Consider the following 20,575-nt stretch of genomic DNA (forward strand, 5'->3'; position numbering starts at 1 on the left):
TTGAAATACTTTAAAATGCAATTAAAAATAAAATTATTTTACTAAGGTGCAGTAAAATCTTATAGTTCTCACATTTTCAACAACAAAGTCAAATGCATTCTAAACCACTTCAAGCTTTTTAATATCTTAAACAACAGCTACAGAAGAAATCAGTCTTTTTTAAGTTGGAGGAGACACGGTCAACAGAATATGTAGTGGCTGGTGCTTGTAATGGGTGGTGGAGAAATACACTGCAGTAAAATGCTATATAATCAGAATACACATTCTGGTAAAGAGTCTTTTAAAGCTACAGATATATTTTATAATGGATCAAATATTTACATTTTATTAATATCTTACTGAAATATACAGCCTTGTATTGATTAAAAAGATTAAGTTCTTAACACTGACAGAACCGTAAAAAAAATGCTCATTGAAAAGTACTGGAAATGTGACAGCTCAAATGTGTTCTTGACTTAGTGCTAGTCAATTAATTTGTCTATTCTTTGCAAGAAAACAGTATATTGTAACTGGTAAAGTTTACATGTCTAAACATCTGTAGAGTGAAAATAATTTTCAAAAGTATTGGTAAGTGTGATAAGCTGCATAAACTTAGTTTACACAAACAACACAGTGAAGATATAGGCAACTCATCTCCAAAAAGTGCCATTTGCTGTTGTACAGCTGGCAGCAGGAGCCTAAGGACAAAGCTGCCCCATGGGGAGATGTAGAAGCAGGGAAATCAGAAGGGTAACCACAGCGTTGACACCTGATGGAGAGAAGATGCAAAATAGAGACCATGAGCATCCCTGGAAATTATTTATTTGACATATAGTATTTTCACAGCATCACAAGCTGCTTGGCGTTGGAAGGGACCTCTGGAGGTCATGTGGTCCGACCCCTCTGCTCAAGCAGAGCCATCTAGAGCCAGTTGCCCAGGATATGTTTTATTGCATTTGCAGGCATTTAGGTTAGAATAGGGTGCTTGCCAGTAAAGTACAGGAAAAATTCATAACCAATGCTATGGAACTAGTGGCAGGCTGGATAGTTACACGTGTGTGCCTGGGGTATATGTTTATATTGTAGAAAAATATTGTTGTCTGATCTTTCTGTTGCCTTTTTCTTTTTTCCTTTCAGTATGCCAATTGGCTCATGTTCGCAAGTTTAGACTGACTCAGAATATTAACAAACAACTGAATTTCTTAGGTCTCTGGGTGAGCTGAGCATGACAATTAAAATTTCGCTGTGTCTTTTGTAAAGTGCTGGAAGAAGGATTTCACAAGATTCTTTAGCTGCTGTCACAATCTCATGTCATTATCCATTTCAGGTCCTCTGGGAGGAAAGTAGAAGCAGCACTTATCACCAATCAATTTTGTCATTTGGGCCACAGGTAGGGCAAACCTCAATATGCTTTAAAATGTGTGACTTGTGTCAAAAAAATAATGAAAACAAAAATAAGCAAACAAAAATTGTATCAAAACATTTCATTTGGGCACTTTCCGAAGAAAATATTCTGGTCTTTTGTTTCATAATGACATTTCCAGCACTAAACTTTGAGTGAAGATGCTCAAAAATGCAAGCAAATGTTTCTTTCTTTTTCTTTCTTTCTTTCTTTCTTTCTTTCTTTCTTTCTTTCTTTCTTTCTTTCTTTCTTTCTTTCTTTCATTTTATTTAAAAATAAACATTTGATTTGGCCTGAAACTGTTTTTTTGAGATGGGGGATGGTTTCACTCTGCAGACAGAAGTCTTCTACACTCATATCTCTATTTATGAGACATACCCACGAAAGAGAAAAGCAAACAACTTCTCTATTATGTGAGTAGCATGGCAGTCAAGAATGGATGAAGCTGCTGGGACACAACATGTGTGTCCAGAGTCTACTCATTTCCAGAGTACATCCTGCTTCCCTGTGTATATCTCTTTCAGCATCAGTTTTCTACCAGACTGGTCAACTCAAAGCATTTTTTGATCCACGAAGCTTTTCTACCCCAGCCACACAGATTGGTAACAACCAGATGAACATTTTTCTCAGATTAAGAAAACTGGGACAATTGGGATATTAACTGCTTCCTCCTTGCATTGCACCTCCCAGAGATCTGTATAGTAAGGAGGTGAGAGAATATCTTTCAAAATACTGCGGCTGTTGGAAGGCGTTGTCCTAGTGAACAGCTTTCTAAATCTCGCTTTCTTCTAAGACTTCCTCGGTTGTCTCTCCAGTGGTGACTTCTCCTTCACTGCTGTCCGACATGCTTGCCCGTGAACGAGGTGGGAGAGCACAGCCTGGCTCTGGGCTGCCATCTGTTCTCTGCTTCACTAGCACTTGCTGGAACTGCATGCCCCAGGACTCTCTTGCCTCCAGGCACAAGTGGTGTTTACTGCCAAGGTGCTGTTTTTTTCGTTTCTGTGAACATTTCCTGAGGTATTTTATGTTTTCCCCAAGAAAGCAGAGTTTACAGCCAAAAGGATCTGCCAGCAGGAAACGGGACCACTGCTTCTGGAGCTCTGCTTTCACCTGCAAGGAGAAGAAGACAGTCTGTCCACAGTGATGTCTTGTGACCACCCTGCAGCCCACTAACCCAAACGCTAGTTGTGAAATTAGAGGGACTGTGGAAGTGTTGAGCTCCCTGCCCCTTTGGGGTGCACCTCACACCTGGCGAGGTCCTTGTAGGGTGGAAACAGACTTGTTTGCTAAGTCGATCTTAAGAGTCTGCCTTCCTCACCCTAACTTAGGAGAGTTTTTCCCAGCCCCTGGGTCTCTGATACATCGCGATCTCAACGTGTGTCTGCGGGAGAGCTCGAGTGACTTTCATGTTTGCAGCCTGACGAAGTGCGCAGGAGGAAAGCCCGAGGGCTGTGGAAATGAGAACCACGCAGCTTTGCTGGAGTGTTGTGCTTGCACATCTGGTTTGTTTTGTTAAAGCTTTTTATCTGGCAGTCTGCCTCATCTCCTCAGCACTGGGTGCTCTGCTGCCTGCACTACCCGAGCGAGTGCTGCAGATGGAGCGCAGGCTCTCGCCCTCGCAGGGGAGCGGGATGTGCCCTTGCTCCAACCAGTGGGCTTTTGGCCTGAGAGCTGAGCTGGACCAGGAGGTAGAAGGCCAAAAGAGCAACTGCTGTTGAGAGATGATAGCAGTTCTGTGCCCTTCACAAATGTTAGACAGGTACTCCTGTATTGCAGACAAGTGCCAGCTTTCTTTTTTATTTAAGTAGTTTCGAAATTGCTCCAGATTTCCTCGTTAAATATTAGGAACATATAGCCTCCCTTTTGTATAAAGCCCACATCATTTGTTTCACTGGTGACCTTAAGAAGGTGTCCAAGTTCATGTACCTGTGTCAATGTATTGTGTACCATGCCAGCTTGCTGTGCCAGGCGCTTAAGTGCTCCTGACACTGGATACTGTCTGTTTATTGCAAGTAGTGAAGGCCTGCACCCGGACCACATATAAGGGAAGTACAGACAGCGAGATTCAATTGGAAAATATTTAAAATTAAGTGAGATTAATTCCACAGCCTACATAGCGTCATCTTCTGAGGTAGCTTGTAGCAAGTCGGTGTGATAATGCAAAGGCAGCAGGCAGCTGCGATGGCGATGAAAGCACTGGGCTGTATAGGCAAGAGCAGAGCCAGTAGATGAAGAGAAGTGATTGTTGTCCTTTACTCAGTAACTGCTAGACTACCTCTGGATACTGCATCTAATTTCGGGAGCCCAGTACAAGAACTCTGTTGATAAGCTTGAACTTATGAGCAGAAGTCAGGGCTGGAGTGCTTGCCCTATGACGAGAAGCTGAGTCAATGGGGCTGGTTCAAGCTGAAGGCCTAAATACTGCCTATGAGGAGATCATGAAGGAGATGGAGCCAGACACTCTACGGAAGTGTTTGGTAGGGACACAAGAGATAGTTATCATAAATAGGGCAAGTTCTAACAATATATGGTAAAGATGTTTCCTCCTGAGTACAGTGAAGCACTGGGACAGAGGACCAGAGGGCTGGTGGAACCTCTGTCCTTGGGGGCAGTTCGAAGCCCAGCTGGACAAATCCCAGAACAACCTGGTCTGAATTCAGTCTTCATTCTGCACTGGACAGGAGGTTAGTTTTCTCTGCTGTCATCTCCTTGCATAAGAGCCATCACTGATGTGCCTAGATCCTGCCAAGGAGCAAATTGCACCCCCAGCTGTCCCTTGAGGCTTAACAGGAAACAAGTCCCAGACAAGGAATCTCCTCACATCAAGTTTAGAGATGTCCTGAGCAGTGCATGCATGAAATTATTTTTTCAACATGTGGTTGTCCAAGATACTAAAGCACTCCAAATTTGGTTGCTTCACATGGACTTTAGGGGTAAACTGAGAGATGGTTTAGCCTGACCAAACGTGAAGTCTGTGATTAAAGAAGTGGGGTTCAGGTGGCTGAACATAAGCCTTCACTGGTATTTCAGACACCTCAGGGTATCAGTACCTCCACAGTGTTATAGTCACTCAAGCTTCAGTGGAAATACTTTGCATTTGAATCCCAAACCTGTGAGAGGTCTTGTTGCTGTGTTTACATAAAGCAACTCTACCAGTTCAAAAGAATGCATGCTCTCGAATAAGCAGAGCTAGTCAGTGTGTTCATCCTTCTTGTGTCATTAGTGTACTTCATTAATCAACTAAAAACTTTTCTCATAACGTTCTCTTACCTCTCCATTAGCAAAGCAGTATAAAACTGCTACAAAAAAACCCTGTAAAAGAAAGTAAGAGGAAAAAGTTAGAGTATACAGGAAATACCTGAAGTTTTAGTTTGAAGATGACATTAGCGTTAAAGCCACAGTATAAACAACGTTTCTTAATTTTCAAAAAGGAAACTAGTTGCCTGTATTTACTTGTTATTGAAGTACCCATGTACTTGTTTTTATATGGTGCATTAGCAAATGTAGGGCACATTTGCGGGTATTTTTGTGCAGATGCTGAAGAACAGAGACTATAGATCCCGCTTGATATTCCACGTTTTTTTCACTTTGCTACCACATTTTTTTTTTCAAACTACTGCTGTTATACTGTGATTATGGCTATATTTAAACATGTTAAAATAAAATAACGCAGCTTAGAGTCTCATATTATCTGTGCTTGTTTGAATCTGTGAATGAGACTACTGAGAGGGATCTCATTTGGATGATTTTTAAAAATTAGTGATATATTAAGTGATCAGTGCTAGTTATGGCTATTTTGAATTGCCATGTTTCCTTTGAAGTTGATTTAAATAAACATGTTTTGAAAAATAATTAAATCATAGAGATAAAACTTGTTTTAAACCAACTTCAAAATTATTTTTCCATTTAACTCTTCTCTGTCTGCCTTTGATCTCAGAGCAAAACATCTTACATGCATGCATCTCAGCCTAACAATCTGAAACAAACAAGGAGATGTATTACCATTGCTTCAGGAAATGCACTTCTTTTGGTACGTCTAAACACATCTATGACACAAGTTCTGATGAAGAGAATAAATCCTGTTGACTATCAGTCCCAAGGCAATGTTCATATCACAAGTATGAAGGTGTCATAACCATATAATATACAGCTGCGATCATTCAATTGTTTTCACACTCATACTTTTCCAGAAATGTTTGTTTTTCTCAGACCAATGCTTAAAAAGAAATTCACATACACAGCAACATCGATATTTTTATTATATCTAGCATTAACCAATAACATTTTGAGCCTACTGTTAATTTCCTAGTGATCCTGAAAGCTTTGGATCTATTAATTCCTTAAGCATATGAGCAGTAAGTGTGAAAAAGAACAGTTTATCTGCCACACCAGTGGAAATCAGGGCAGGAGGAACAACAATCACAATTTTTTTTTCCATGTATTTTATCTCTACTATATTTCATGCTTCACCTGGGTTGTGATAGCAAGATATAGGTAATTTGTCATGTATCAAGGTAACTTTTAAATTATCCTCTGCATCTAAATTATTTCACAGAAATATGCAAAAAAAAAATCACAAAATACTATGGTCATTAGAGTTCATAACAGATGATATTTTACTATGGGGATAAATTTTAGAATAGTAGTTATAAAAGACTGAGAAACCTTGGAGATGGATAAATACAAATTTAGTAGCTTAAAATCAGCTTCTTATGCAGAACTCCTTCTGCACCTGTAGATAGTTCTCTTTTTTGGGGTAGAAAGTCCATGAAAATGTTTTTACTGGGTGTTTTTGTGTTCTGAGCACAAGCTCTGGTTTTGGCCTCACAGACACCACAAGCAGAAATAGGATCTAAACTACACGGTGCTGCTAAGTCCCGTGACTGCTAAGCCTGATGATACCCCCTGCGAGAAAGGCAAAAACTCACCAGATTAGGAGAGGACTTTGTGAATACTAGTGGCAGCTCTGTGTTGAATTTAAGTTTGTAAATCCCTATGTGAATTTAGTTTGCTGCAAGATCAGAACATGCAGTGACAGGCAGAAACACTGTAAAATCATAGCAGAAGGTTGAAAATTAATTTGATTATTGATATTTGATGTTCATTTTATATCCGGATTTGTTTAGTGCTTCCTCATATTCCTTTTTTTTTTTTTTTTTTCACAATACATAGAACTTCATACTTAGGAAACTTTCCTGTATGCCACAACTTCTAAGGCATACGTTTTTAAAATGATCAGTTTGAGGGAAAAAGAAGAATCAGAAATTCAGACTAAATGTTCATTAGCACAATAACCAATAGGAAAGGATAGATGCACAATTGTTTTTCAGTTCTATTGACAATGGCAGCATGATAAATTGCTCACTAAATAACTGGGTTTTATCCACCAGAAACTAGTATTTTGCATGCACCAGTGAGCCAAGATTTTTAGATCATCCCACTTTCTAAAGCAAAGAAGCATCATATCTACTGCAGAACCAGTACTTAGAATTTAATTTTGTGCTCCTTGAAAATGTTTGAGTTAAAACCTCCAGATGAGATCCCAGAGGTAATTGTTTATCTTTAACAAAACAGTTTAACTGCTTTTGAAAACTACTGAGAAGATTTACAGACTAAACAAATGTAATTGTGTACAGTTTATGTGCTTTTTTGCTAATCCCTTCACAAATAATGCTGTATCTAAAAAAGAGACTCTGCAATAAACGTTGTCTAAGATCTTTGGGTATTTTGAAAAGAAGTTTTTCTTCTAAAGCATGCCATGTAGTCTGTCATGTGCATGTTCCTCTGAAAGGAATGAACTTTGTGTTTTCTAACAGGGATGAGTAAGCTATCTTCTACATCAGATCTCTTCGTACAAGCCAGTAAAGAAAATTTTCACTTAAAATGACTCTGCGTTTCTTAAAATACCATCTAGTCATTGCAGCCTCTCCAAATAAGGATACGTTTAGCTGAGGAACATGTATTTCAACATCATATCAGCAGGTCCTCTTAGGGTGGTGGATCTGCATGAACTCCTTTCTACATGGTTGGACATTTTTCCCATCAAGCTGTAGCAGAAATTTTTCGTTAGAGCCTTAATAACAGTGTCAAAGCACTGATGCATGCATACGCCAGAGTGTTACTCAACAATGAAGGGGTTAAAACTTTTGTAAGAATTTCATGAAGGGTTTAGTAGGTGGTTTTGCACATACCTAAGGAACAGAACAAGATGACCATCCTTGAAGCTGCCTTCAATCACACTGAAGAAGTGATTAGAAGGGAGACTCTATCCAGAGCTGTCTGCCCTTGAAGGGAACATCCCAGAGAATGGATAAACCTTGTTCTCATGTTTTTCTGAGCTGGGAACATGCGCAGCAGCGATGTGGGGAAAAGGGAATTCCAGCGGGGGAGATGGCGACCACCAACTCATGGGCCACCTGCACTAAACATAGCCCAGACCCAAAAGAAAGGGGCGGAGGAAGAGAACTGAGCATGGGAAGTAATTTACATGTAAAGAGAGCGAAAATTAACCAATTGTTTAAGAAAATAACAATGAATATGTAAACATGCTGTGAATATGCATGATTGTGGTGTATAACTGAGTTTCTGTCCAGGGGCCGGGTGTACGTGCCAGGAGGAGATATCACCCGGCGCCGCAATAAACCAGTGCCACTTTCTAACACTGCAAACTGTGTTAGAGAGTTTCTGTATGGATTTTCGGTGACAAGAGCAATGGTGCACACATACAGGTTAGAAACAAGGTTCACCATAAAATGTGGGAAAAGTGCAATAATGCTTTGATGACTTCTCAAACTGTAGAAGAGGGCAGCCATATATTAAAGTAGTGAGTCAGTGAGTAGTAAGGACTTCTAGCCAGAGGTATTGCTGCGTACCTCATTAAAGAAAGGAGACCTGGAAACTGCTGTCCTGTCTCACCAAGAAGGTCAAGGCAGGAAGATAAGGGTAAAGGACAACCTTGCTAAGCAGGTAGTTTAACAGGAGAACTACATAAAAAAGTCATTACTCAACAATTCTGCAGAGCACAGGTTGAAGCAGGCAGCAGTGCTTTGTGCCTGCAGAGTGACTGCTGTGTCCAGTTCTCAGCCTTTGCAAACTGGGGACTGAATAGTTACAGTAAAACACGTGTATACTATCTAAGACTCACAATTTGGTTTCAGTAACAGCTTGATGTGGAATTTGGACTATTTAGCACTGACTGTTTTATTGGGGCATGGCTCCTTCACACCTTCATGCATACAGCCAAGATAGGAGGGCGCAGAGCTACACTCTCATTCCTTCACTCTACCTCAAGTCTCTGCCTACTTAAACGCTACCAAGGCAGGGTGACTGAAGGGGAGCCAAGTACATAAACATCTCTAAAATGCTGTGCTGACTGTATAGGTGACAAACTTGTTTTCCACCTGCAAATGCTAGGCCATCTATCTGTTCCACCCACGTGAGTGCACTAACAAGTTTTCTCTTAGCTCTAGAAATTTGTTCATGAGTACAGTACTTTGTGTGAATGTACTTATAGGAAGCCATGGTGTCACTTTGCAGATATGGTGAACGAACACATCCTTTAGGGAAATGGAGCCCAAACTCTGGATGAAGACAGATATTCTCATAGTTAAGATTTTTGCAGGGTAGAAAAGCTTGTATACAGACACTTCAAATGGAGTATTGCAGGAAACAACGTTGTTTGTTATTCTTTTGCTTGAAGAATTGCTGGTACTTCCTGAACTGCCTTGTTCTTTCAGAAGACAGCAAGAAAGCTCTTTGCTCAGGAAAGTTAAATTGCTGTCTGATTGTGTGCCTTCTGAGAGAACTGGATGTATGGCAATTCCGTCAAAAAGAAACTCTCTTGAAACTATAGAATTTATGAATGGCATCCCATAAGGACTTGAACTTTATGGAGCCTCCTTTTATGGTTATTTGTAACCAAAATGGGAAGAGTTGTCCTGTTGATCAAGCTGAAATCATTACCAGGAGGAAAAATAGCTCCCTATAGAGATATAAGAGTAGATGTGACACACAGGTTTACAGGTATTAACCTTGCCAGGCTTAAATCTTGAGAACCATGGGAGGAAAATATAGAGGTAATCTTTTTGTTGCTGGGAGGAAACACCAAAAGTCCTTTAACTAGTAGGAACATGGCAAATATAAGCATTTAAGGGTTAGGAAACTATGTTCAGTGGGGAGTTAAATGCCCAAGATAGACTACTTAGGCCTACACAAGTGCAATTTTTCTCAAGTGTCAAGTTATGTGCTAAGCTCTTGTATATTGTGAATGGGATGGAGGATGGGGCACTGGGCACTGAGACTGGGACTCACAATAGCCTAGTAACTGGAAGCTGGAATGCAAAGCAACCAAGAAAAAAACAACAAAGCAGAAAATGTAAATGCTTCAGTTATTCCTTGCATGAATTTAAACACCTATGTTAAGGATTTAGATATAGTCAGTGGGTCAATGCGCTGTTCTTCAAAAAAGAAGCTGGCTGTTGTCATACATCACAAATTTTGCCCAATAACCTGAAAGTATGAGAAATACCTAGTGCTTCACCACAGGCACAGCCATGCCCTACAGCAGTCACCTAGCTACCAGCCTCTCTGGGTGGAGGCATATCTGCACCTTCTCTTGAATCAAGGCAGATTAATATTGACTACTGCCATGACTCACGAGGCTGTGAGTGGAAGCAAAGGATGAGTAAGGCAAGTGCTGAGATGTTCTCCTTGCTTCTCTGATTGCTTTAATTTTCTTGTACCTTTTTAAACCTATAGTTATTTGATGTGAATGATACCAACGCTCAGGGGCAGACACTGAGGCCTCAAAGTGTCCCTTTCCCAGACAGCTGCTCTGACCACTAAGCCATAGGTTCAAATTTTCTTTCATCCTCCTTCCTCTCAGTTCATTTTTCATTTTTGGTTGCTGGTTTACACAGCTTGCTTTGGGCAAGAGCAACAGTGCTGCCTCAGCCTTATTGGGCACTTCTCTGGAAGAGGTTAAACCATCCCCTGGCTGGGGACTGTGCTGTCTCCATTTCCCAGAGGAGTGCGCTTATCAGGGGTCTAGTGTGCAAAAGTAGACTTTTTTACTGGTGCCTGTGCACTGAATTCACAGTGGCTTTCTATGTTGCACTTCTGATGCATTAAGTGCTTAGTTGAATTTATACTTAAACCCATGAAAGAGACAGAAACCTTAAATTGAGGTCTTCAAAAGGGCGTCTTACATGTCATCTCTGATGCCTATATGTGAACTATGGAGGCCTGAAGTATGTAGGCATGGTTTTGCCATAAAAATGTCTTGAAGTTTTTCTCTAGGCTTACGTGGAAGTACCTTTGTTACAACTACCAAATAGAACACAATTCCAGTGAGTCATGGTCCTGACAAGGTTCTTGTAGGAGAACAATGTTTTCAGTGCACTTGCTTGAGGGCATTAGTCTGCTAAGCATACCCAGAGTGTGTCCTCTAGGCTGGAACAACACACAACTCCTGCTTATCCTTCACATGCTTCTCCTCACAGCAAGTGTTTTAACATTGCTCGCTGTTCTCACAGCATTCAGATCTGTGTTTCCTTTCATGAAACTGCCCCGAATTCCACACAGTCTCTGTTCAACTCCTTTTGGAAAACGTCCTAAGAGATAAGGACTGGCCCACAGGCCCGCTGTGTCAGTGGTATGTCAGACATGAGCTGACTGCCCCAACTACCAAAGCTAAAGTGCAGCTGATCCTTGCATCTCCTGGTATAGAGTCTTGATTGTTCTTTCTTTGTACAGGGGCACAACAACAAGGTCATTGTGGTGTGTTTGAAGTATGCTGGACATGTACTATACACTGAAAAAGATGAGTCCAGAACCAACTTTCTCCTCAGTGTGACTCCAACATCAACAAATCACCTGAAAATCTTGTTTAAAAAAGTCATACAGTGCTTTCTAGGAATTAAGTTGCATGAAACATTTAAAATAGACAACTTCAATCCTGTTTTCAGAACAGGGATCTGTGACAAACTGTTACCCATTACCAGACAATACAAGACACATTGTTTCTCAATGTGTCAGACTCCTTTTTTGGTGTTTAGGACTACGATCTTTTGAAAATGCAGGTTTTGAAGTTTTTTCCTTGTCACAGTAATAGTGTATTTAGAGACATTAAAGGTTGAAGCATAATATTAAATAAGAATATTGTTTATTTGTGGTATCTATAGGTCAGCAACATGCACATGTTGATCTATGATCTCTAAAAACAACACTTATAAAAGAGTACTTACATGAAATGAGCTCATTGTCAGCTGAATGAAAAGTCTTATATGTCTTGAAAGTCCTTCCACCTGTTCATCAGTGATGAAGGTAAATAAAAACTCATGGATGCCCAAGAGCGGAATCAGAACAAGTGTAGATCTCGCCAATCTTAAAAAGAAAATGTTTGATTATAGTATTTTTTTCAACATCTTTGGTGGAAAAATCAAAAATTCAGCTACAAAGAAATTATTCGAGAAATATTCCTTCAATATTCTGACTTCAGAATAGTATTAGTAATTTTGTGATTTTGAGGACAAATTCCCAGATAGGAATTTTGAAGCACACTATCGAAAAAGCCTATATAGGAGGGAATCTTGGCTTTGGGTTTAAGGTGAAAGGTTAGGGACAAGAAATTGAACAGGAAGGCCAATATCATAAAACTTAAGCTGCTAGGCAACGGAAAAACATTTACATAGCTAAATATGAGTGGCCTGTTAACAGGGTTCTTAGACCTTCCTACCACTGCCAAAAACTGTGTAGCTGCATAGAAAGTTTCTGCGGTACTGTCAACAGTCATCTACTTTTAAAAAAATACAACCAGAATAATGTTTATGGAAGAGAATCTTCTTTAACAAGTCTGGAAACATCTTTGCATGGATGAAAGAAGAGGTCTCAAAAGAAAGTGAGTTCTGAGGAAGACTTGCAATGTGAGAAATAGCTTGAATCTTTGAAAGTTTAGCAAAATTAAAAGCAGTAAAAAAGAGAATATAATGCAAAACATTAGCCAATGTTAAATACAGGTGCTGTCTCTGACTATGATTACAACAATCTTCCTGTAGCAATTTGGAGAACATAGCTGAGATCTTTTGGACCTCGAATGTTGAAGGAAACGGAAATATGCTCCTGTTGGAAATTTAATACTGGAATTTAATAGGAAGTTGGTAGTGAAATTTCCATCCCTCCTTCCCCCTACCCAGTCCTGTTAGACAATAAAATAATTCATCTTAGTAAGGCAGGACTGTAGTAGCAGACAGGGATTCACAATGCTTTAATTAAAGATATTAAGAACTGGAAAGAAGTGGGATTGGAAGGCAGTTAACAAATTCTCAGGTTTCCATTGATTTAAGTGCAGTTTTCACTACTTCATTAACTCCTTGCAGACCAGCCTGTCCTTGCTGTTCCCACAAAGTGAGAAGATGTTTATGCAAAGGCCAACTCCAGGACTTTACATAAGACATGATGAGACTCTGGCCAAGAGAGCCCTTACTGGGGCCTGCAAGAGTACAGGCTAAGGGTAATGTTCTCATTTGGGTTTACAAGAAGACCAGGGACATTGTCGAGTCAACAGTGTCTTGGTCTGTAAAAAAAGGTAGATCCGAAATGCTAATGTTACTTAGGAATGTCCCACAAATCTACACTTTATCTTTTGAGGACCTTTTGTCACACTCAAGTTACAAAATATGTCACAGCAATAGAGACCACATGTGTATGGTGAGGGTACCAGACATCTTACTGCATTGCAAAGTCCTTGAGAAAATGCCCATAATTCTCAGCACACAGGTGCTGACCTGCCTTTACTTCTCAGATAAGAAAATGTTTGTGGAGTCTATTTCCCCAGGTGGCTTTCTTATATTGTCGGAATATCTGTTACGTCCGGTGGTGGTAGGTGAATGCATGGTCTGCAAAGGCAGACTGGCAACCTTCTGATGTTGAGAGAAAAAAGGGCTGGGAGTTCTTTGTTATTTATTACATACCTGTATTTGTAGTCATGAAAGCTCATCTGCTGAGCTTTTAGTTTGGAAACCAGCACCCTGAGAATTTTTAAGAAGATGCCAAAGTTAACCTTGAAAGAAAATACATATGGGTTACTTACAATACCCTCCTCATATAGCTATTAAAGAAATGTAAAACTGATATTAAACATTTGTAAAACCTGTCGCCGAATAACCAGAATGCAGTTGTGATCAGGGAGGAACTGAAGCAAGGTATCACCACAGCTGGAGGAGAGAGCACAGAGCAGCAGTGACAGACTCTGCTGGTACCAACTCTCTCTAAATGAGGCAGTTGGAACAGAGTTTAGATCGTACAACTCTTCATCAGACCATGACAGGTAAACTACAGTGACTGCAATTCTTCAGATAGAGTCTACAGACAGCCGAACAAGGAAGCCCTGGATATTCTTTTATGAATAATTCACTGCTTTGTTAATTAAATTGTGCTTACTGGGCCAAGACCAATCTGCAAATATTTATTTTCTAATGAGGCTGGCAAATGCCCGAGACATTTTATCACTTCCACAAAACAAAAGCCCTATGCAAAAAAGTTATTAAGGATGCGAAGTTGAGAAACTTAGTATCGCCTTATTCAGTCCGATTTATGTATATGTTATGACACATGATCTTCCAGTATAAAAATACATTTTTACATAGAACTTTGCTTCTTCATTTTGAGGATAGACAATTATTCAGGATTACTTTTCTTGTCTTCTTTTGATGTGTAGGTATGTCATGGTTTGAAGTGGGGGGGAGGTCCGGGTGGCAGAAGCTGCCCATCACACCGGACTCCCATCCCCCTCGGGGCTTGAGCCAATCGGCGCCTCTGCGAATTGCCCCATTGACGTCGGACAAAGGAACCGGAAAGGTGTGTGCCTGTGCCCGGGAGCGAGGAGATGGGAGGGGGGCACGGCCCCTGCTCCCGGCTCCCGGCCGGGTCGGTGCCCGCCCCGTCGAGGATGGCGGCGGCGGAGCCGCTTGGGGAACTCGGGGAGAGCCCCGCTGCCGGGGCGCCCACCGGGCCGAGTTCACCCCGAAAGGGCTGAGATCTGAGAGAAACGGCCGCACAGATCAGAGGTCAGTGAAGATGGGACGGAACAGCGTGTGCCGCGGCTGAGCCCCCCTTGCCAGCAGCCCCTTTGCAAACAGCCCTCGGTGGGGCAAGCAGAGACCCACTCGCAGCCCATGGAGGACCCACATCAAGAAGAGATGCCAGAGCCTGAGCACGGTGCATCTCGAGTCCGTGGGATGCCCCCGCCGGTGGGGAGGGGTTTGGTTAAAGGAGATGCCCGAGCCGGAGCCTGTTGTGACTCCCGGGCACGGGGCGAGGCCATTTGCGCATCTCAGTCCGTGCGGAGCCGCGTTTCGGGTCGCTGTGCCGCCCCACGCCGGAGGCATTTACAGTCTGTGTGATGGCCCACGGCAGGGCGAGTGGCCACAGCTCCTTAAAAGCCCAGGGCTGGTAAAGCCCGCACTTGGGGCAAATCCGATGGGGTAAGGATTTGCCCCCCAGCGGGCAGGATTCACGCTTTCGCCGTGAGTAGGGGATCCACTGGAACAGGGTGAAGCGCCACGTTGGGCGCCAAAAAAGACTGTCGTGGGTTAGGCCGATCCGGCAACTAAACCCCACACAGCTCTCCCACCCCAGTAAAATGGAGAGGAGAAAAATAGAAGAGCTGAGGGTCGAGACAGGAACAGAGGAGCACCCACAAACCACGGTCCTGGGCAAAAGAGGCTTTTTTCTTAATGCAAAACTATTTATTAACAGCTACCTACAAAGAGAAAAGCACACAAAAACGGTTACTTGAGAGGGTAACAAGAAAACAAGGCCAGGTCTTAAAAACAACACCACTCCCCCCCTTTGCCTCTTCTTCCCGGCTCTACCTCCTCCCCCCAGCAGCGCAGGGGGCAGGGAATGGGGGGGTGCAGGTCAGTTCTGTTACTGCCGCTTCTCTTAAAGGAGCAGGAGCCCTTACACCATTGTCCCTTGCTCCAGTGGATCATCCAGTTCCAACTGACCTGCCATGGGCAGGGACACTCTACACTACATGAGTTTGCTCAAGGCCCAATCCAACCTGGCCTTGAACACTTCCAGGGATGGGGCAGCCACAGCTTCTCTGGGCAACTTGTGCCAGTGCCTCACCACCCTCACTGTAAAAATTTTTTTCCTTATATCTAATTTACATCTCCCCTCTTTCAGTTTAAAGCCATTGCCCCTTGTCTTATTACCATATACCCTTGTAAAAAGTCCCTCTCCAGCTTTCTTGTAGGACCCCTTTAAGTACTGGAAGGCTGCTCTGGGCTGATCACCCCAGAGCCTTCTCTTCTCCAGGCTGAACTGTCCCAACTCTCTCAGCCTGTCTTCATAGCAGAGGGGCTCCAGCCCTTAGATCATCTCCGTGGCCTCCTCTGGACTCGCTCCAACAGCTCCATGTCCTTCTAGTGTTGGAGACTCCAGAGCTGAAGGCAGTATTCCAGGTTGGGTCTCATGAGAGCAGAGCAGAGGGGCAGAATCCCCTCCCTCGACCTGCTGCCCACGCTGCTTTGGATGCAGTCCAGGATACGGTTGGCTTTCTGGGCTGCCGATGCACACTGCTGGCTCATGTTGAGCTTCTCATCCACCAGCACTCCCAAGTCCTTTTCCTCAGGGCTGCTCTCAATCCATTCTCCGCCCAGCCTGTACTTGTGCATGGGATTGCCCCGACCCACATGCAGGACCTTGCACTTGACCTTGTTGAACTTCATGAGGTTCTCACAGGCCCGCCTCTCCAGCCTGTCCAGGTCCCTCTGGATGGCATCCTTTCCCTACAGCGTGTCCATACAGTTGGTGTCGTCAGCAAATGTGCTGAGGGTGCACTCAATCCCACTGTCCACGTCTCCAACAAAGACGTTAAATAGCACTGGCCCCAGTACTGACCCCTGAGGAACACCACTCGTCACTGGTCTCCACTTGGATATCGAACCATTGACCACAAATCTTTGAGTGCGACTATCCAGCCAATTCCTTATCCACCAAGTGGTCCATCTGTCAAATCCGTGTCTCTCCAGTTTAGAGACAAGGATGCCATGTGGAACAGTGTCAAATGTTTTGGACAAGTCCAGGTAGATGATGTCAGTTGCTCTTCTTTTATCCACCAATTCTGTAACTTCATCATAGAAGGCCACCAAATTAGTCAGGCACGATTTGCCCTTAGTGAAACCATGTTGGCTGTTACCCATTACCCCTTTATTTCCCACGTGCCTTAGCATAGTCGCCAGGAGGATCTGCTCCATGATTTTGCCAGGCACAGAGGTGAGACTGACTGGCCTGTAGTTCCCTGGGTCTTCTTTTTTCCCCTTTTTAAAGATGGGGGCTATGTTTCCCATTTTCCAGTCATTGGGAACTTCGCCAGACTGCCACAACTTCTGAAATATGATGGATAGTGGCTGAGCAACTTCATCTGCCAGTTCCCTCAGGACCCGCGGATGCACCTCATCAGGTCCCTTGGACTTGTGCACCTTCAGGTTCCTTAGATGGTCTCAAACCTGATCTTCTCCTACAGTGGGCGGTTCTTCATTCTCCCAGTCTCTGCCTTTGCCTGCTGTGACTTGGGCTGTGCAGCTGGAGATTTTGCCAGTGAAGACTGAGACAAAGAAGTCGTTGAGAACCTCAGCCTTCTCCATATCCTGGGTGGCCAGGTCCCCCGTTTCCTTACAGAGAGGGACCACTTTCTCCCTAGTTCTCTTTTTATCACTGACATACCTAGAAAAGTTTTTCTTGTTGCCCTTGATGTCCCTGGCCAGATTTAACTCTATCAGGGCTTTAGCTTTCCTAACCTGATCTCGGATTGCTCGGACAATCGCTCTGTATTCTTCCCAGGATACCTGTCCTTGCTTCCACCCTCTGTAGGCCTCCTTTTTGTGTTTCAGTTGGTCCAGGAACTCCTTGTTCATCCATGCAGGCCTCCTGGTGTTCCTGTCTGGCGTCTTCTTTGTTGGGATGCACCGCTCCTGAGCCTGGAGGAGGTGATCCTTGAATATTAACCAGCTCTCTTGTGCCCCTCTTCCCTCCAGGGCTTCATCTCGTGGTGCTCTACCAAGGAGATCCCTGAAGAGGCCGATATGTGCTCTCCTGAAATCCAGGGTAGTGAGCTTGCTGAGCACCCTCCTTGCCTCCCTAAGGATCTTGAATTCTACCGTTTAATGATCACTGCAGCCAAGGCTGCCCTGAGTGTCACATTCCTCACCAGCCCCTCCTTGTTGGTGAGAACAAGGTTCAGCAAAGCACCTCTCTTCGTTGGTTCCTCTATCACTTGGAGAAGGAAGTTATCATCCATGCATTCCAGGAACCTCCTGGGTTGCTTGCACCGTGCTGTGTTGTCCCTCCCACAGGTATTGGGGTGAGGACTGGGCCTCGTGAACGTGAGGCGGCTCCTATCTGTCTGTAGAAGTCCTCGTCCACTTGGTCTTCCTGGTCAGGTGGCCTATAGCAGATCCCCACTATAGTGTCACCTGTCCCTGCCCTCCCTTTAGTCCTGACTAATAAGCTCTCAGTTGGCTCCTCATCCATCCTCAGGTAGAGCTCCTTATGCTACAGCTGATCTTTGACACAGAGGTGACACCTCCTCCTTGTCTCCTCTGCCTGTCATTCCTAAAGAGCCTATATCCTTCCATTCTGACACTCCAGTCATAGGATTCGTCCCACCATGTCTCTGTGATGCCAATAAGATCATATTCCTGCAGGTGAGCACACACTTCTAACTCCTGTTTTTTATTCCCCATGCTGCGTGCGTTTGCATAGAGGCATTTAATTTGGGCCCCCGATGAATCTGACTTCCTGGCTGGAGTGTCTGTAATTCCTTCCTGCTGCTCTTCAGGTGCTTGCAGCATATCTTTGTCAAGCTTGATATTATTCCCCTCCCGTTTCAAATCTAGTTTAAAGCCCTGTCAATGAGCCCTGCTAGCTGTTGTGCAAAGACCCTTGTTCCCCTTTGAGAAAGCAAATCCCATCTGGCGCCAGCAAGCCTGGTGCTGTGTGGCCCGTCCCATTGTCAAAAAAGCCAAAATTGTGGCGATGACACCAGCTGTGGAGCCATGTATTGATTGGATGCATCTTCTTCTTCCAGTGTCACTGCTCGCAACTGGAAGGATGGAAGAAAAGATAACCTGTGCCCCAGATCCTCTTACCAGCTGTCCCAGGGCCCTGAAGTCTTTCTTGATTGCCCTTGGACTTCGTCTTTCAGCTTCATCACCACCCACGTGGAAGAGCAATAATGGGTAGTAGCCTGAGGGCCGTATCAGGCTGGGAAGTTTCCTAGCGATGTCCTTAACCCGGGCTCCAGGGAGGCAGCAGACTTCCCTGAGAGGAGGGTCTGCCCAGCATATCGGTCCTTCTGTTCCCCTTAAATGGGAGTTGCCTGTAACTACTACCTGTCTTTCATTGAGGAGGTGGTTGTGATACGGGGGGTTGTCCTTTCTGACCCTGGCAACACCTCCAGTGCAGATGGACCATCAGCCTCATCATCCATCGATGGGCCTTCCATGTCCAGAGCATTATACGTGTTGTGCAGAGGCACCTGGGGAGGCGAAGTGGGCAAGGAGGGGGGTCACCTGCTGCTCTAAGCACGGACTTGCTCCCATTCTTGGCTTCTCTTTAAGCTACTGCCTTCTGCCTGATGGGGTCAGGATACAGAATCCCCTTTGTCTTGGGGTTCTTTTTTTGGCTCTTCCTGTTGTTGCTTCAGGTCGGGCAGTGCCTGACACCACCAGTCTCTCTCTTTCTCAGACTCCCTAATGGTCCTTAACCTTTCCACTTTCACAGCTCTGTGACCATGCTGAGCAGATCATCCACCTGCTCACACCTCAGACAGCGGTTTCCACCACTGCCGTCCCTTCCCAGGGAATGGCTCAGGCACTCGCCGCAGCCCGAGACCTGGACAGCCACGTCTTTCTGTGGGAGCTCCGTCTGCGCTGCCACGTCCCTCCTACCGAGTGCAGAGGACTCAGCCTCCCGCCGGGTGGTTGCCATCGCTGAGCTCCTTCCAAGAGGGTGATGGCCACAGCTAAACTCACCCCTGAGCGGGCAGGGTGACTGCGCCCTTCTCCCGTGCCGTTCCTCGTGAACCGCCGTGCAAGCTGCCACGTCGTGCCCTGTTCTCTGCGCTCCCGGTCGGTAGTGCTCCCCAGGCTGGTTTTTGTAGGGGTGGGAGGGACAGCCGTTGCTCTGGCAACACCCAGGCCACATCAGCATCTCCTGAGAGAGATGCCGGCTCCTGGGGGCGTATCTTCACTCCCCTGGCATTCCTTGGCTTTTTTGGGAAAAGCCCCTGTGTGCCAATATCTGCTGCTCTGCAGCGGGTCAGGCCAGCTCCAGAGCAGCTCCCTTTGGTGACTGATCCGAATATCCCACTGATAAGTGTATATTATTCCCTTTAAAAAAAAAAAAAAGACAACTAAAGCATAAATGGGGGTCCAAAGTGTAAGATCTCACCAGTCAGAGGCGCTTTGGTTTGGTTTTGCAGAGCAATTTGCATCAACATTATGTTACTGAGAGTATCATACTTGTTACTTTAGCTGCAACTGGAAGTTCTCAAACTTTACCCCATGGCCTGTCTGGACCTTTAGAAAGCAAAAACCAGAAGTTAGTAGTCAGTTCTGCTGTCCTGCCTAGCATTGTGTATGAACTTGTGGACAGAGACAGAGTTGGAAAATAATTTTCTGGGGCAGCATTGAACTACCTTAAGCTCAGAATCATCTTTTTTCCTCATGAAGTGCCCTGTTGTCATTCACACATCTCTGTTACTAAAGCGCATGTCTTGCAGACTGTGCTTTCTTGTTTTATCCTGCACCAATAGTTGATCTTGCGGGTATGTCTTTGGACAAGTTAGAGGACCTATAGATAACGCACAAGAAGGAATGGTTTACCTTTAAATGGATGATTCTACTTCTTGTCTTTCCTAACTTTTATAATTTGACTTCTTTTACTACAATTTTTTTGTTTTCACAAATGCAAAGAATTGATATTTATTTATAATAAAATATAATAATATTTATTTATTTATTTTATAAATTAATATTTACTTTTTTTGACGGCTACTAAGTGTGTTTCTCTGTTTCACAGCTTAGTTCCAACTAGGCTCACTTTCTCTCTCACATGGTTGTCTCTCACTCAGCAGCACAAAACAAAGCCCATGATTTCTTCTCTAAAGTTTTTATTTGCACATCTTCC

At 43.8% G+C, this 20,575-nt stretch overlaps 1 protein-coding gene across 2 annotated transcripts in view; it reads right to left on the reverse strand.

Annotated features, from left to right (window-relative positions):
• Positions 1-2,152: 2,152 nt before the first annotated feature.
• The window catches only part of GLP2R (glucagon like peptide 2 receptor), a 51,600-nt gene continuing 33,177 nt past the window's right edge, over positions 2,153-20,575 (reverse strand). For both annotated transcript variants that reach the window (XM_086623987.1, XM_086623986.1), the window contains 4 exons: positions 13,351-13,439; positions 11,626-11,764; positions 4,652-4,693; positions 2,153-2,491 (listed from right to left, as the gene is read on the reverse strand). In XM_086623987.1, coding sequence (XP_086480113.1) covers positions 2,153-2,491; positions 4,652-4,693; positions 11,626-11,764; positions 13,351-13,439 — 609 coding nt within the window. The remainder of the gene's footprint in view (positions 2,492-4,651; positions 4,694-11,625; positions 11,765-13,350; positions 13,440-20,575) is intronic.

The sequence above is a fragment of the Tauraco erythrolophus genome, chromosome 20 (genome assembly GCF_009769465.1).
Source record: "Tauraco erythrolophus isolate bTauEry1 chromosome 20, bTauEry1.pri, whole genome shotgun sequence".
In the NCBI taxonomy this organism is placed as follows: Eukaryota; Metazoa; Chordata; class Aves; order Musophagiformes; family Musophagidae; genus Tauraco; species Tauraco erythrolophus.